This window comes from Rhinoraja longicauda, chromosome 32 (genome assembly GCF_053455715.1).
Source record: "Rhinoraja longicauda isolate Sanriku21f chromosome 32, sRhiLon1.1, whole genome shotgun sequence".
Taxonomy (NCBI): Eukaryota; Metazoa; Chordata; class Chondrichthyes; order Rajiformes; family Arhynchobatidae; genus Rhinoraja; species Rhinoraja longicauda.
In genome coordinates this window covers 13915038-13929949 of record NC_135984.1, presented here as the reverse complement: position 1 = coordinate 13929949, position 14912 = coordinate 13915038, and the positions used below count along the sequence as shown (strand labels likewise).

General features: G+C 40.6%; 1 protein-coding gene across 6 annotated transcripts in view; it reads left to right on the top strand.

The window, feature by feature from the left end:
- The window catches only part of LOC144608761 (glutamate receptor ionotropic, kainate 4-like), a 97003-nt gene that overhangs the window by 44003 nt on the left and 38088 nt on the right, over positions 1–14912 (top strand). For 4 of the 6 annotated variants that reach the window (XM_078426834.1, XM_078426835.1, XM_078426833.1 and 1 more), the window contains exons 8-11: positions 714–875; positions 2882–3034; positions 4639–4743; positions 8694–8801. In XM_078426834.1, the coding sequence (XP_078282960.1) occupies positions 714–875; positions 2882–3034; positions 4639–4743; positions 8694–8801 (528 nt within the window). Of the gene's footprint in view, positions 1–713; positions 876–2881; positions 3035–4638; positions 4744–8693; positions 8802–12656; positions 13121–14912 lie in introns of those variants that run through there. The other 2 variants (XM_078426839.1, XM_078426836.1) reach the window with 2 other exon arrangements.

Sequence of the window (14912 nt, the reverse complement as noted above, 5' to 3'; positions counted from 1 at the left end):
AATGGCTTTTATATATTGTTATAGTACCTGCCTCAACTATCTCCTCTGGCAGCTCGTTCCATAAACCAAACACCCTATGTATGAAAAAGTTGTCCCTCAGGATCCTATTACATAATTATCCTCTCATCTTAAGCCCATGTCCTCTGTTTCTTGATTCCCCTGCTCCTAGTAAAAGACTCTGTGCATTCACCTATCTGCTCGTCTCATGATGTACACCTTCATGAGATTATCCCTCTGCCCGCCTGTGCTCCAAGGAATATGCAGAGTAATGGGATGCTACTGTTTTGTATTTGCGTCAGGAAGGGGAAGACAGCCAGGGTACGAACCTCTATTCTTGCCATTCATGGGTAAAACCAAGGAGATGACAATTTAGATTCATGTTCTTTATCACTGTCCAGGATTGGAGATGGAGAAATCAGCCAGGTTTCCTGATAACAGCTCAGTATTTTCTCGATTGAAGAGAGAAGTGTCAGGGAGAGCTGAGTTGCAGCTCCTAAATGCTTTGCGGTGATGGTTTAGAAAATACAGAAGGAGAAGCATGACAAGAAGCAGGATTGGGATGCAGAGGCAATAGTTTGTAATGTAATGTTTGATGGATAAAGGGTAAGAAGATGCATTGCACTTTGCAAGACCAAATTAAAAAGATGAAAACAAATGATGTCAAAGGAGGGATTAGAAACTAAGCCTATTTGTTATTCCTCTTTTCACTCTAGGAGTTTCCACTTCTCCATTTTGAGGGTCGAGTTGAAGAACATGTGAATATCCTGGGCTTTTCCATCACTAACCAAGATCATCCACATTATAATGACTTTGTTCATAGTCTAAACAAATCATGGCAGGAGAACTGTGCACATTCACCTTATTCTGGAGCAGCAGTAAGTACCTGACTTAGTACAAATTAATCTGGATAACCTTCGTTAATTGGAATTAATTGGCAGCCTCACTTGTAACACAAGAACCTGAAGTTTGATATCAGTGATTAAGAATATGAGTGCAGTATCCATTTCTTCAATAAATCTTTGTGTGTTTTTGAATTTTATTATAAGGTGTTTTCTTGTCAATAGTGTGAATGCAAAGCTCCCAGCTTTTGCTGTAGCAATGTTGATTGATTGCATTTGGTAATGTTTTAATCATGGGCCAAGATGCAGACAGTTGCAAGCTACACACTGTAATTACTAAGTGCAGCAGTGAAACCACTACCTTCGATTGAGTTTGATTTCTAAATAGATTTTCTTACTCAGTGAGATGTAGCCTTACAATACTTTATGAACTGGTAGAGAATCACAGTCATAAAATACAGTAACAGGCCATTTGGCCCACCGTATCCATGCTAACCAATAAGCACCCATCTGTATCAATTCCATCTTCCAGTACCAGGTCTTTTACACAATTCAAGTGCTCACTGCAGAAATACTAGGGATTTTTTTAGGGTTCTTTTTAAATGTATTGAACTTTCTTTTGTTTATTATATTGTATATAATTGCTGTATTTACAGACCTGTTATGCTGCTGCAAGTAAAAATCTGATTGTTCCACTTTTGTTACATATGACAATTAAACACTCTTGACTCTTGATCTGGACTCTTCTGAAACGTTGCCAGCGACTCTGTTTCTACCACATCTCCCCTTGGTGAAACCTTGTTTGAGGAGCCTCTTAGGATATCTACCCTCAGTACTGAAGTAACGCATTCCTTGTCAAACCCGAGATTTATATTCGATATTCCAAAAGACGTTTGATACGGTGCCAAATAATGTTTGGCATATGGAAATAAGCAGAAACAAAGGAATAGACAAAGCCTGAGTAATTTTAATTTGTTCAGGGAAAAGATAGAAAAAGTAGAGATGATTAGATATTTTTCAGATTGGAGAGAAGCCTCCCAGAGCTCAGTAATACCAATTCTTTGAAACACCTATCTAATTATCTTCCTTTCACAGCCCTTTGCCCATAGCTGAAATACGTATACGTATGCATGAGTTTTCGTGAAAATTCATCCTCCCCCTTCTTAAATACAAATGTAAAATTACTGAAATTCACCTTTTTCTTATAAATATTATGATATGGGGATCCATCAATCAATTACGTATGAATAAAGGTCACATATAGGAGGTTTCAAATTTCAATGACCATCTAACTAAAAGAACTAGGTTTCTGGAGAGTTTGAATTGCTTGCAAAAGCTGCAGTCAGCAGTAATTCCCAATGGTTTAAAAACTAATACATAAAATCCCCCGTACTCCTGACCTGCTGCATTCAATTTGATCTCCACAAGCCCTGGGACATGATTGTCCATGTTAGGCAGGAGTTTGCTTTGTCATCTGCCCACATTTTTCTAGGTCTTGGCCCCACAAATTGATTATAAATTATTGTTTGCTTGGTCTGTTTGCCTTTCTCTCTCTATCTCCCTCTCTGTCTCTGTCTCTCCCTTTCTGTCTCTGTCTCTCTGTATCACCCTGTCTTTCTGTCACTGTCTATCTCTATCTCTTTCCCCTCTCTCTCCCCATTATCTTAATTCAAAACTGCAGCGCTCACATTAGGGAAAATCCGAAATGGTTAAACATTTTTTTTTTGTGTGAAATATGTTCTTTTTACCCAATTATTAGTGATGGATGAAGCTAGAATTTTCTATCCTCAACAGAATTTATCAAGAAACTCTGTGCAATAAATGACTGAAGATTTCATGAAGATATAATCACCGCTTTGGGCAATTTAATTCTCAGTTAATGATAACAGGATTGATGGTGCTTTGCATATTTTTCATTACATTTTTTTGAAAGGGATTGTTTGCAACTAATGTTTCTCCACATTCATATTGAATTTACTTCTGAATTTTGATAAGCCCCTTTTTACTCCCTCCAGAAGTGATCTTCTGTCTCTTGCACCTAGCTCTCCTCTGCACTCCTGTTCGATGCTGTCTTTGTCATCGTAACTGCCGTCAATGAACTTAATCGCAGCCAGGAAATTTCTGTCAAATCCTTGTCCTGTGGCTCGGCGCAGATATGGCAACATGGAACCAGTCTGATGAACTACCTGAGAATGGTGAGTAGGAGGTCCCGTTCAGAGATGGAACAGCCTACAACTGTGTGTAGATTATGTGTGGTGTATAAAATGCAATGTATGTCATTCTTCTCTTGTAAATGTATTTTAAATGGTGTTGTTGCCTGTTATTCATGTGGAATCCACACAGTATCGTCACTCCATGTACAATGTATCGATGGAATATGGATTGTCGCCTCATCGCTTGGGGGCTTGCTGCTTATTTGTCCTTTAGCCCGCATTTCACATAACTGTTGGGCCTCAGCTGTGAGGTTCTGTTTTGTGTTTTACTGCACAGAATCTTCTTCATTGGCCATTTTCATTAGTGAATCACAATACTTCCAGGGAGATAATGGGATTAGTGTAAATGAATGCTTGGTGGTTAGTATGGTCTTGTTTGGCGGAAGGGCCTGTTGATGTGCTGTATCACGGCATGACAAGGTGAGAGCCAGGAAAGTATGTACAGCTTGTACTTGTGAATGAGGAGAATGAATCAGGTCAGAGTGAAGAGATGGTGGTAAAAATTTGGGCTTGGATAACATTCATTGCTCGGTCCATGTGAACTTCATTTGGAGGTCTATATGCCACAAGCTTCCGTGAATCAGGCTGAATGTCAAACGACTGAAGGCACTAAAAGAAATCAAGCTAACACCTGCTAGATGTGCACTGAGCAGTATGGTCCATCAGTAGATATTGTTAATTTAACACGTTAAATCTCAGTTTAAGACACCATCTTAACTTCATAAGGCTGAACGTACATTCAGCAACGCGAAAGGACGTCTGTTCACCAACATTGATCAAAGGGTTCAATAACCACTTGCAAGTTAGTTGCTCCTTGTGAGTCCCAATTGATGAGTGACCAACTACATTTGTGGCCGCTCCATTTGACATGTTGTGGAGTGGTGGTTACCTTATTAGATGAGCAACCAAGAGAATGCTGACTGATGATCCAAGCAATCATTTTAAATCCAGCCACAGCAAATTAGAATTTAAATTTATTTAATTAAATAACATGCAGTGAAACGCTCATGTCAATAATGGTGATGATGAAGCTTTCAGACTCATTGAAAACCTTCAGGTTCACTAATGTTCTGCGGGGAAGGAAATCTGCTGCCCTCACCCAGTCTGGACCTAACTCACAGCTCCAGCAGAGTACTCAGTTGAAGGGCAATTCAGGATAAGCGATTAATGCTGGCCTTTCCAGGAATTATTTTATCGTGGAAGAAATGCTTTATAAAAATCCTATCAAAGAGCTATAAAGACTTCTCTCAATCTTTTCTAGAGAAAAAAGCCTTTTTTGAACTTTCTTTATAATTATACCCTCAAAGTTTAGGCTAATTCCTCTTGGCTATCTCCATTTCTCCTGTTTTTTATGCTGCAACTCTAATGGGAACATGTCCATGGTGATCATTGAGCCGAGGGAAGCTGCCGGTACATCATGTAAAAAATATAAACCCAATAGTTAATTAACCTTGTGTATTATTCTGTGGTGATGAGATGCGTGTAAGCGATTGTGTACAGTCTGAAACTGTCCTTAGACTTTTGCAGTGAACTATTTTGAGAATGAATCTATGTCAATGACCAATTTTCTGTGTGCCCGAGTCCAGGTGGAATTAGAAGGTCTAACTGGTCATGTCGAATTCAACAGCAAGGGTCAGAGAACTAATTACATTTTAAAAATTGTTCAACGCAGCAAAGAAGGATTGAAACAGGTAATCAGTGTTAACAATCCTCTTCAAATCTCTGATATGTTTGAGAATTTGGAAAGGTATTTTAAGAGTTTGAAATTGGAAGGTGTCCATGTCTGACAATACTGATTTATTTAGTATGAGCAGGATGTTTTTATTTACCTAATGCTGGCCTGAGACTGAACTGTTTTGTGCCAAATTTATATTGCTAAAGGATAACATTTATTGTAACGACGATCAGACAGAGCAGTTTAATTGCACTTGGACCTTGAGAGGCTGCTTCAGATCACCCAGATTAGTTGGGATGAGATTGGTTTAAACCAAGGAGCCAGAGGCAAGCTCACTGCTGTGAAGAGCTTCATGGGAGAGAAAGCAGTTCCAGTTTCCTCTCTGACATCTGCCATTTCCTTGCAGATATTCTGCATTTCCTTTCCATGCCTCCTTTTCACATATAAAACATCCCACTTTCCCATTAATTAGACACAGGAATTTCACACCTAAGTTTAAGGATTTTATCAATCCAGAACTCCCTTCGCTACAATTAGTTGTTAAATTATTTGAAGAACTAATGGATAACAGTTAACCAATTTTCTTTGATTGTTCATATTTTATTAGAAGATTCACAGAGATTTAGATTTCAGGATGTAGAGGTTGAAATTTAGATCTACTACAGATTTCAGTTATTGACAGGGGTGTGAAATGGATTTTAAGAAAATAATGTAGGTATTAAAATCTGTCGAGGACAGTGAACATTCAGGACACCGCCTCTTAGATGAAATGGCCAAGAACATTGTGGATAAAATTTAACACACAAACATAAAACATTTTGGATGAAAAATGTGGAGAGCCCGTATAATCTAAATGATGAAATGGAGGAACAGAGACTCCCATGGGTTATGGACACAAAATGCTGGAGTAACTCAGTGGGACTGAAGAAGGGTCTCCACCCAAAACGTCACCCATTCCTTCTATCCAGAGATGCTGCCTGTCCCGCTGAGTTACTCCAGCATTTTACGTCTATCTTCGGTATAAACCAGCATCTGCAGTTCCGCCCTACACACTCCCGTGGCCTATGTACAGGAAACTCTGAAGGCTGACCCAAGAAACTGCAGATGCTGGAATCACAAATAATTTGCTGTGTGAACTCAGCAGGTTGTGCAGCATCTGTAGATGGAAAGGAATGACCACTACCTAATTAGATTAATTAAAATAAATGAACAATGTACAAGAGCTAAGAAATTATACTAAATCTTCATAAAACACCGATTAACCCTCAGCTACAGCATTTTAGAATCAAAAATTCATGTGATAGGAGAATTAGACCATTCGGCCCATCAAGTCTACTACACCATTCAATCATGGCTTATCTATCTCTCCCTCCAAATCCCAATCCCATGCCTTCTCCCATAACTCCTGACACCAGTAATTGAGGTATCCAGCACAGAAATGGGCTCTTCGGCCAACCTTGTCCATGCCACCAACTTGGCCTGAAGGACTAGTCTCATTTACCTCCAAATTGGCCCAAAATTAGAACCATTTGTATCCATATATCTGTCCAAATATCTTTTGAAGATCATAATTGAATCCACGCCTAAAGCTTCTCTGGCAACTCATTCCAGATACGGGACTATGCTCTGCAGGAAAACGTTGCCCCTGAGGTCCCTCTTAAATATCTCCTCCCTCACCTTAAACCTCTCGTTTTAGAAACCTCCACTCTGGGGAAAAAGACTGTGAGCATTCATTTTATCAATGCCCCTCATGACCTTGCACACCTCAATAATATCACCTCTCAGCCTCCTATGCTCCAAAGAAAAATGTACCAGCTTATCCAACCTCTCCCTCTAACTCAAGCTTGGTGACTCTCTTCTGCAACTTAATGACATCCTTCCTATAGCCGAGCAAACAGAACTGCAAACAGTGTGGTCTCACCAATGACGTAAAGCTGTATCATGAGTGCCAACTTAAAACTCTTCCCATGAAGGCAAGCATGCCAAATGCTTTCTTCACCACACTGTCCATGTGACTTGCCCATTTTTGGGAAGTATGCACCTGTACTCTCGGATCTCTCTCTTTTGTTGCACTCTCCAGGGCTCCACCATTTACTGTGCAAATCTCACCCTTGTATGACACATCAAAATGCAACACCTCAAATACTGTATGTCTCAGATAAATTCCATTTGCCATTCCTTGCCCCATCTTCCCAACTGATCCAGATATTGTTGTAAACCTAGATAACCTTCCTCATTGTCTATATTTATATATCACCTCTTTGGGTGCATTCTGCAAATTTACTAACAATGTTAACTATATTGTCAGCCAAATTGTTAATTATACAACAAACAGTAGTGGACACAGCACCGACCCCTACAGCACTAGTCACAGGCTTCCAATCGAAAAAAGCAATTCTCCACAACTACCCTTTGATGACTTCCACAAAGCCAATTTTGAATCCAATTGGTTCCATCACCTTGGATTGCATGCGATCTAACCTTCCATACCAGTTTACCATGTGGGACCATGTCAAAGGCCACACTAAATCTATTTATACAACATACACTGCCTTGCCCTCCGTTTCCAGACACATTACTTGAGCAATGATTTTAAAGCCCTGGAGAAGATAAAGAGATTTGTGAGAGGTGTATCTGAATGAAGCAGATCGGATACATGGAGAATTTAGAGAAGCTAGACTTTGCCCTTCTCAAAGCAAGAAATGTTTCATACAATTTTAATAGGAGTCATTCACAACTCCAATGGATTTTGACAGAGTAAATATGTTAGAAGCATCACTGATCAAAAGACATATTTCATTTTATTGGCCATAGGATCAAATGTGAGATGAGTATTTTTATGCAATGGATTAGGATTTAGAACACAATTTTGTAAAGCTGATTGAAAAGGATTCATTAGCAACTTTACTTTATAACCATAAAGATAATCCATAACTTTTTCATTAGTAATTTATCAAATTATCTACACCATAAAACAATGGGTTTAGTTCATAAAGTCAAACAATCGAAACTGACCTTAATTAATCCTGACACTTGGCCAAGAGTATGGTGTCACCTTCTCATAGAATGGAATACAATCATCTTTTAATGTGCATGGGGCTTCTGAATCAGTTATGTAAGGTCTGAATAAGATCATCCCTTGCAATCAGACAGGCACCATGCCAATCACATTTCAATGAAGCTAGGCTGCTAAAATCCATCAAACCACATTGCCCTGCTCAAACTTGATGCCTGCTAACATCCCATCCCAGGAAGAGAACTTTACACAACATTCAGTACTTCTCAAGATCAGTTGCATAATAGTGAACAGGAATTTGCTTTAGGCTGATGGTCAAATGAGGATAAAGTCATAGTCATACAGTGTGGAAACAGACCCTTCAGCCCACCTTGCCCACACCGCCCACATTTGAATCTGATAACTAGAATACATGAAAAGAGGCCTTGGGGCAATTTTAACCAAATGCATCCATTAAGAAACCATCAGGATTGAGAAGAATGCTATTTTCACACCTCATTCAGTGTTGCCCCTTAATGGTTGCTGCAGTATGTAAAGCCAACACAGCGAATAATCAAGTAGTTTTCAGAATGAACAAATTAGGTTAAAATTGACCCTTTTGTCATTAAAACATCAAAGGGTTCAACAGACTTGCCATCACTGAATTGTGTATTATTTTGCATGTGTTGATGAGGAAGTAATTTGAATTAAAGTGGTCCATTAATGACATTTCTGGGGTAAAGGAAAGTGTAAGCAGTTTATTAGAATCAACTCAGTTTAGAATGTTCTTTAGAATTGATAGATTGTGAGGAATTACATGCTGAAGCACTTTCTGGGAAGATGTGATTTGAATATTAATGTGTATTAGAGTGAAAATTAAGCTACTGTATGTTATGGAAAATATCAAATAAATGGTTTATCGCCTTTTTTCTAGGCTTGCAACAGTTTTAAGTTTTTGCTTCCTTGTCTAGGTTGGTTTCTGGCACTCAGAGAATGGACTGGTGATGGACCGAAAATTTTATTTCTTAAATGCTTCAGAAAGTTTATTCAATAAGACTCTGATAGTGACAACTATCTTGGTAAGAAATAACTGCAGGATGTATTTTCATTATACATTTAATGTCTATACCAGAGTGGAAATTGGAGACCTTCTTCTGAAATTGTTTCTAAGTGCAAGAGCAATTATTTGTGGATCTGTTACCTGAGATTGCATAGCATGTCCAGCATAGCAAAAGGCCATTCAGCCCAATCAGTGTATGCAACACTAATGGCCATTTAGGTCTTTTCCAGTCTTTCTTTGCCTAAATCTATCAGCACCCTCTCTATGCTCTTCTGTAATTTTTGTCCTAATATGCTTCCTTGTTAAATACTATTGCTTGGACTGTTCATGGAGTAATGGGTTTCCCCCAAGATTTTTCCAAATGTCCTCAAGATTAAAAGTATTTAATTGCAATATCTACTGAAAATGGAGCAATTAAATTCTTTCTTGCAGTAGTATAACAGGTCTGTAAACCCTATACTCACAGGCAACCGAATAAACAAAAGAAAGTTCAATAAATTTAAATAAAACAGCATTATTGCAAAACAAAAGCTCGATGTCCCTGGTGCAAACAAGACAGTTTGTCTTGAAGATTGAGTGGAGGCAAAGATGTTTCCACTTGAGAACAGCCTAACCAGGGGCCATAAATATAAGAAAGGCACCGACGAAGTCTAAAAGAGTCTGAAGAAGGGTCTCAACCCGAAACGTCACCCATTCCTTCTCTCCAGAGATGCTGCCTGTCCCATTGAGTTATTCCAGCATTTTGTGTTTATCTTCGGTGTAAACCAGCATCTGCAGTTCCTTCCTACACAAGACAGTTTGTGGTTTAGTTGATGTCTGTAGTGTGCAAGAGCCAGATGGTTGTTGGGAAGATGCTCTTCCTGAACCTAGAGCTCATAGTTTTCCGACTCCTATATTGTATTCCCGATAGCTGGAGTGAAATGAGAGCATGGCCAGAGTGGTGAGGATCCTTGATGACACTGGCTGCCTTTTTGTGGTTCCCTTCGACGGTGTGGAGGTCTGTACTCGTGATGGACTGGGCAGTGTTCACCATTTTCTGAGCGTTCGAGTTGTCGAACCAGGACGTGATGGAATAGGTTAAGATACACCTGTAGTTCAAGAGAGTGTTCGTCCTTTTGGATATCTTTGTGCCGTTCTTATATTTATAGCCCATGGTTAGGCTCTTCACAAGTGGAGACATCTTTGCATCCACTCCATCTAAAACTGAGCACAATTTAAAAAGCCTCGTCTGGGTGTCTGTTCATCTTTTCCCGCTATGTATAACTTTGCATTTGCAATATTTTTCATAGCATAGTTTGATGATGATTCATCTTGCACTAGAAGTGTACTGCTTCTCACAAGGTGGCTGTGGTGTAACACCTCACCGAAATGACAATTCCGAGTCATGCTTCAGGACATCGGAATCAACTAGCGACAAACACCAGAGTTGACCTTCAAATTGCCACTGAAATGGTCACAGATTAAATTGAATCAAGAAGTTGAAATCAAATCACTTCTGTCCTTCCTTGTTCTTTGAAGCATTCATTTTAGCTGTGGGCTTGGTGTGATCACAAGAATACGAGAAAAAGGAGCAGGAGTTGGCCACTTTATCCCTGCAGCCTGACCTATCGTTCAATATGATTAAGGCTCTACCCAAAACCTCAAATCTTTCTTGGTGCCAGGTCCCCATAGTTCCAAATCCCCCCTGATAGTTCAAAAATGTACCTTCACTCATTTCAAAACTTCTAACTCGCCAGCCTCCACAAATCCCCGGGGCAGAGAATTCCAGAGAGTCACCAATCTCCAATCTTCAACCCCTCACTTCAACAATCTTCTGATGCCCTTCTGCCTAAAGGAAACCTCAATCATTCCAGTCCCCAAGAGAAATAAAGTGACCTGTGTCAACGACTCACATGGCACAATTAAGTGCTTTAAAATATTGTGTGATGTCTTGAGAGGTCGGGAGCTTTTCTCTTGAAGGTTGGGAGGCGTGGGTGCCGGAAATGAAGACAGAAAAGTTCTTGTTTTCAAACTTAAATTCCATATATTTAGTCTTTTCCAAAAACAGGTAAACTTAATTGTTTGCAGACAGGTACACAAAACCAAAACAGGTAGTTAAATCAAAACGGTAGCTTGCTGCCTTCTTACAAAATATAACTCAAACACTGCTTCTCTCCCTCTCTGCTCCAGTCATTGTCTCCCTCTCTGCTCCAGTCATTGTCTCCCTCTCTGCTCCAGTCATTGTCTCCCTCTCTGCTCCAGTCATTGTCTCCCTCTCTGCTCCAGTCATTGTCTCCCTCTCTGCTCCAGTCATTGTCTCCCTCTCTGCTCCAGTCATTGTCTCCCTCTCTTTAAATATACTGCTTCCCTTCCCTTTTAGCTCTCTCACTGAGGCAATCAGCTCATCTGGTTCAGCTGAGCAGCAATCAGTGTCAGCAGCAATCAGTGTCAGCAGCAATCAGTGTCAGCAGCAATCAGTGTCAGCAGGGCAGGCAGCCCTGCTGACTATGGGTTTTGTAGTCTTTTGCTGGCAGCCATGATGGTTTGTAGTCCTTGTTGCATCCACCGGGAGGAAATGTATCTCCCCTCTATGACTCTACCTCTCATGATATCACAATTGGTATTGGCCCACATTTGAACCTTCAAGACATTCTCCCCCCCTCCCCACACACAATTTGCATAGGGGAAATAGGGAGGATGCCATCTCTCTCGCACTGCATTCAGCCCCGATTGTCTCGATAATAAAACATAGATGTCAGGATGATATTCATTGACTACAGCTCAGCCTTCAACACAACTCTGAATAAGTTCATCCTTGAACCTCCGAACCTTGGCGTTGGGGCCTCCATCTGCAACTGGCTTCTGGACTTTGTGACAGACATCGGGTGATTAAAATTTTAGTTTAGTTTAGAGATACAGTCCGGAAACAGGCCCTTCGCCCCACCGAGTCTGCGCCGACCAGCGATCCCCGCACATTAACACTATCCCACACACACTGGGGGCAATTTATACGTACATCAAGCCAATTAACCTACAAACCTGCACGTCTTCAGGGTGTGGGAGGAAACTAAAGATCTCAGAGAAAACTGACGCGGTCACGGGGTAAACGTACAACCTCCGTACAGACAGCACCCGTAATCGGTATCGAACCTGGGTCTCCGGCAGTGCAAGTGCTGTAAGGCAGCAACTCTACCGCTGTGCCACCGTGCCGCCCGTAAAATTGGTAATAGGATTTTTCACCCCCCTGACCCCCAACACTTGGTGTCCTTCAGTGCTGAGTGCTCCGTACCTTACTCTATTCCCTGTACAACAATGAATGTGGGGCCAAGTATAATGCCGCCTCGATGTTTTATGTTCACTGATGATACCACTGTCAGCAATGATGAGAGTGAGTATAGGAGAGAGATCAGGACCTTGAGTCATAGTGTCAGAACAACAACCTAGCCCTGAACGTTGGCGATATGAAAGAGTTGGTTATTGACCTTAACGAAGCAAGGGGGTGAACACAACCCATCCTCATCAACAGAGCTGCAAATGATCAACAGGTTCAAATTCCTAGGCTTTCATATCACCAGTAACCTAGCTAACTTCACACTAATGTGGTGATCAAGAAAGCACATCAAGCTATTTACTTAGGTGGCTGAGAAGATTAGGCATGTCCATGTGAATTCTCTCAAACTTTTACAGATGAGCTATAGAAAGTATTCTGATGAGATGCATCTCCACCTGGTATGGCAACAGCCTGAACCTACAGACACTGGTGAACTGCCTGTGCTGTCACAGGCTTGTTACTTCCTTCCATCCACCATTCCATCTTAGGGTTCATTGCATTGGAAAACTAGAAGTATCGTAAGGATGCCTATCACCCTGGCCATTACCTTTTCTCTCTGTGTAGGAAGGAACTGCAGATGCTGGTTTAAACTGAAGATAGACACAAAATGCTGGAGTAACTCAGCGGGACAGGCAGCATCTCTGGATAGAAGGAATGGGTGATGTTTTGGGTCGAGACCCTTCTTCAGACTCTCTTCTGCCTTCTGTGAGATGATACAGGAGCTTGAAAGCTCAGACATCTTGACTAAAGAACAGATTCTTCCTCACTACTATCAAACTCTTGAACCATTCACCTCTTTTACAGCCCATTCCCAGAGGAGCTATCAAATGCTCTTATTGTTAACTCTACTTCATTCACTTATTGTACTTTAAAATTATTTTGCACTACCCAGATTTTTCCACAACAATCTTGCACCATTCTGTTATTTTTGCACACATTGTTATATTGCTGTATTTAACATTACCATCTGTATACTGTTCACTTTGTGAGCTCATGTGTACAAAGAATTTCATTTCACCCTGGTGTAAATGACAATAAAATAATCTATCAATTCAAAATGTTAATATATTTCAACAAAATTTATTTTTTGAATCAAGTGATTTTAGGTGGCTAAATTGATTTGAAATGTAAGCACCGTACACCCGGTTGTGGAACAAGCTTGATGGAAGTGAGGGTACATTCATTTGCCTGCATTTAATAGGCAATTTTAATCTGTTTCTGTGAGGATTTGGCCAGTTTGAATGGACATTAAAATGGTCGTCATCAACATAGAGATTGGTGCCAAATGAAGAGGTTTTCTAATTGGAAGTAGATGTGGAAATACTGAAAGTATTTTCATTGTAATTAAGAAAGCTGAACATGGAAATGTTGAAATTGTAAAGGTTTTGATTGAATCGATTGTCAGTGAAACAAGAGCAACAAATGAAAACTATCTCGGAGAGAAGGGAAGTTAAATTTTTCATGCACAATTATTAGATGTGGGAACGTTGCCACAAATAGTGGTCATCCGAAAGAAATGTACTTATGTATTTAAAACAGGGTAAGGTACAGGACCATATCAAAAGAACTGGATAGCAAGATCAGTTTGTATTGAAGTATTGTCCTGGACTAGTTGGAGCAAATAACCCTCATCCTTGCTGCAAACCTCTGTAATTTCTCGCTTCTCAGCTCCATTCTTAATTTAGAAGAAAATGAGATTGCTGGAAGGACTCAGTGGGTCATGAGTTGTAAATCAACGTTTTGGGTTGAGACCCTGCATGAGGACGGGCAGGAAGCATTAGAGATTTTCAGTGTATAGTAGTGGGTTAGAGGTTCGGACAGAGGCTGGTCGGTGTTAGGGAGACCTAGATGGGGACGGGATGATCGGCAGATGGGACCAGGTGGGGGAGAGAGAGGTTGGTTAGAGGCTGGTAGGCGATAGGCTTTACCTGATGGGGAGGAGATGGTGGGCAGATAGGAAGGAGTAAGGGATGAATAAAGGTGAGATGAAACCAGGTGGACAAGTAAGTGTGTCGGAGGAGAGCAACTGAAATTGGAAAATTCCACAGTCCTACCATTACGCTGTAAGATACCAAAGCATAATATAGGACATTGTTCTTCACATTTGTGTTTGGTCTCTCTGTAGTAGTGAACAATGCTAAGGACAGAGAGGTCAGTGGGATGTCGGGTCAAAATAAAATGTAGCTGGAAGCTTCAGGTGGCTGTTACAGAGAGAGCACAGATGCTTCACAAAATAGACACCCGGTCTACATTTAGTTTCAGCAATGTGGAGAAGGACACGTCCCTAGGTGCAAGTGACCCTCTGCCTGACCTGGAATTTGTTCTTAATGACAATAAATATTTGCATGACCCTTTAAGCTCCTGCAGGAGTTTCAGACCTGCAGCAGCATAGTTTTTATGCCTCCCGTGAATTCCAAACTTGCAGATGTTCATAATTTGCCAATTACAAAATCCACATGATGTTAATTTCTCTGCTGATCTGATGTGAATTATTCAGAGCCAGGACATTCAGCCAGTTTCTGTGCTCACAGTTTGAGTGCAAACCGTTCCTTTCTCCTGTCAGCTGCTGAGCATGGTCCCACCTTTCAATCTGGCCACTGGCCCCACTATCCTTTACATTAATTATCTTGGGTTGCTTTACCTGAACTGTGTAATTCCAATGGGAAGGACTACGGGTTAACCATGCTCTCTCCAGATTATCGAGATTGGCTGCATTTTAGGTCCATTAACTCAAACCTAACCTGATGTAAAAGATCCCTGGTCATAGTTTTGAGAAGGAGCTGGAGAATTTCCCCCATTGTTTCTAGCTAATTGCCACCT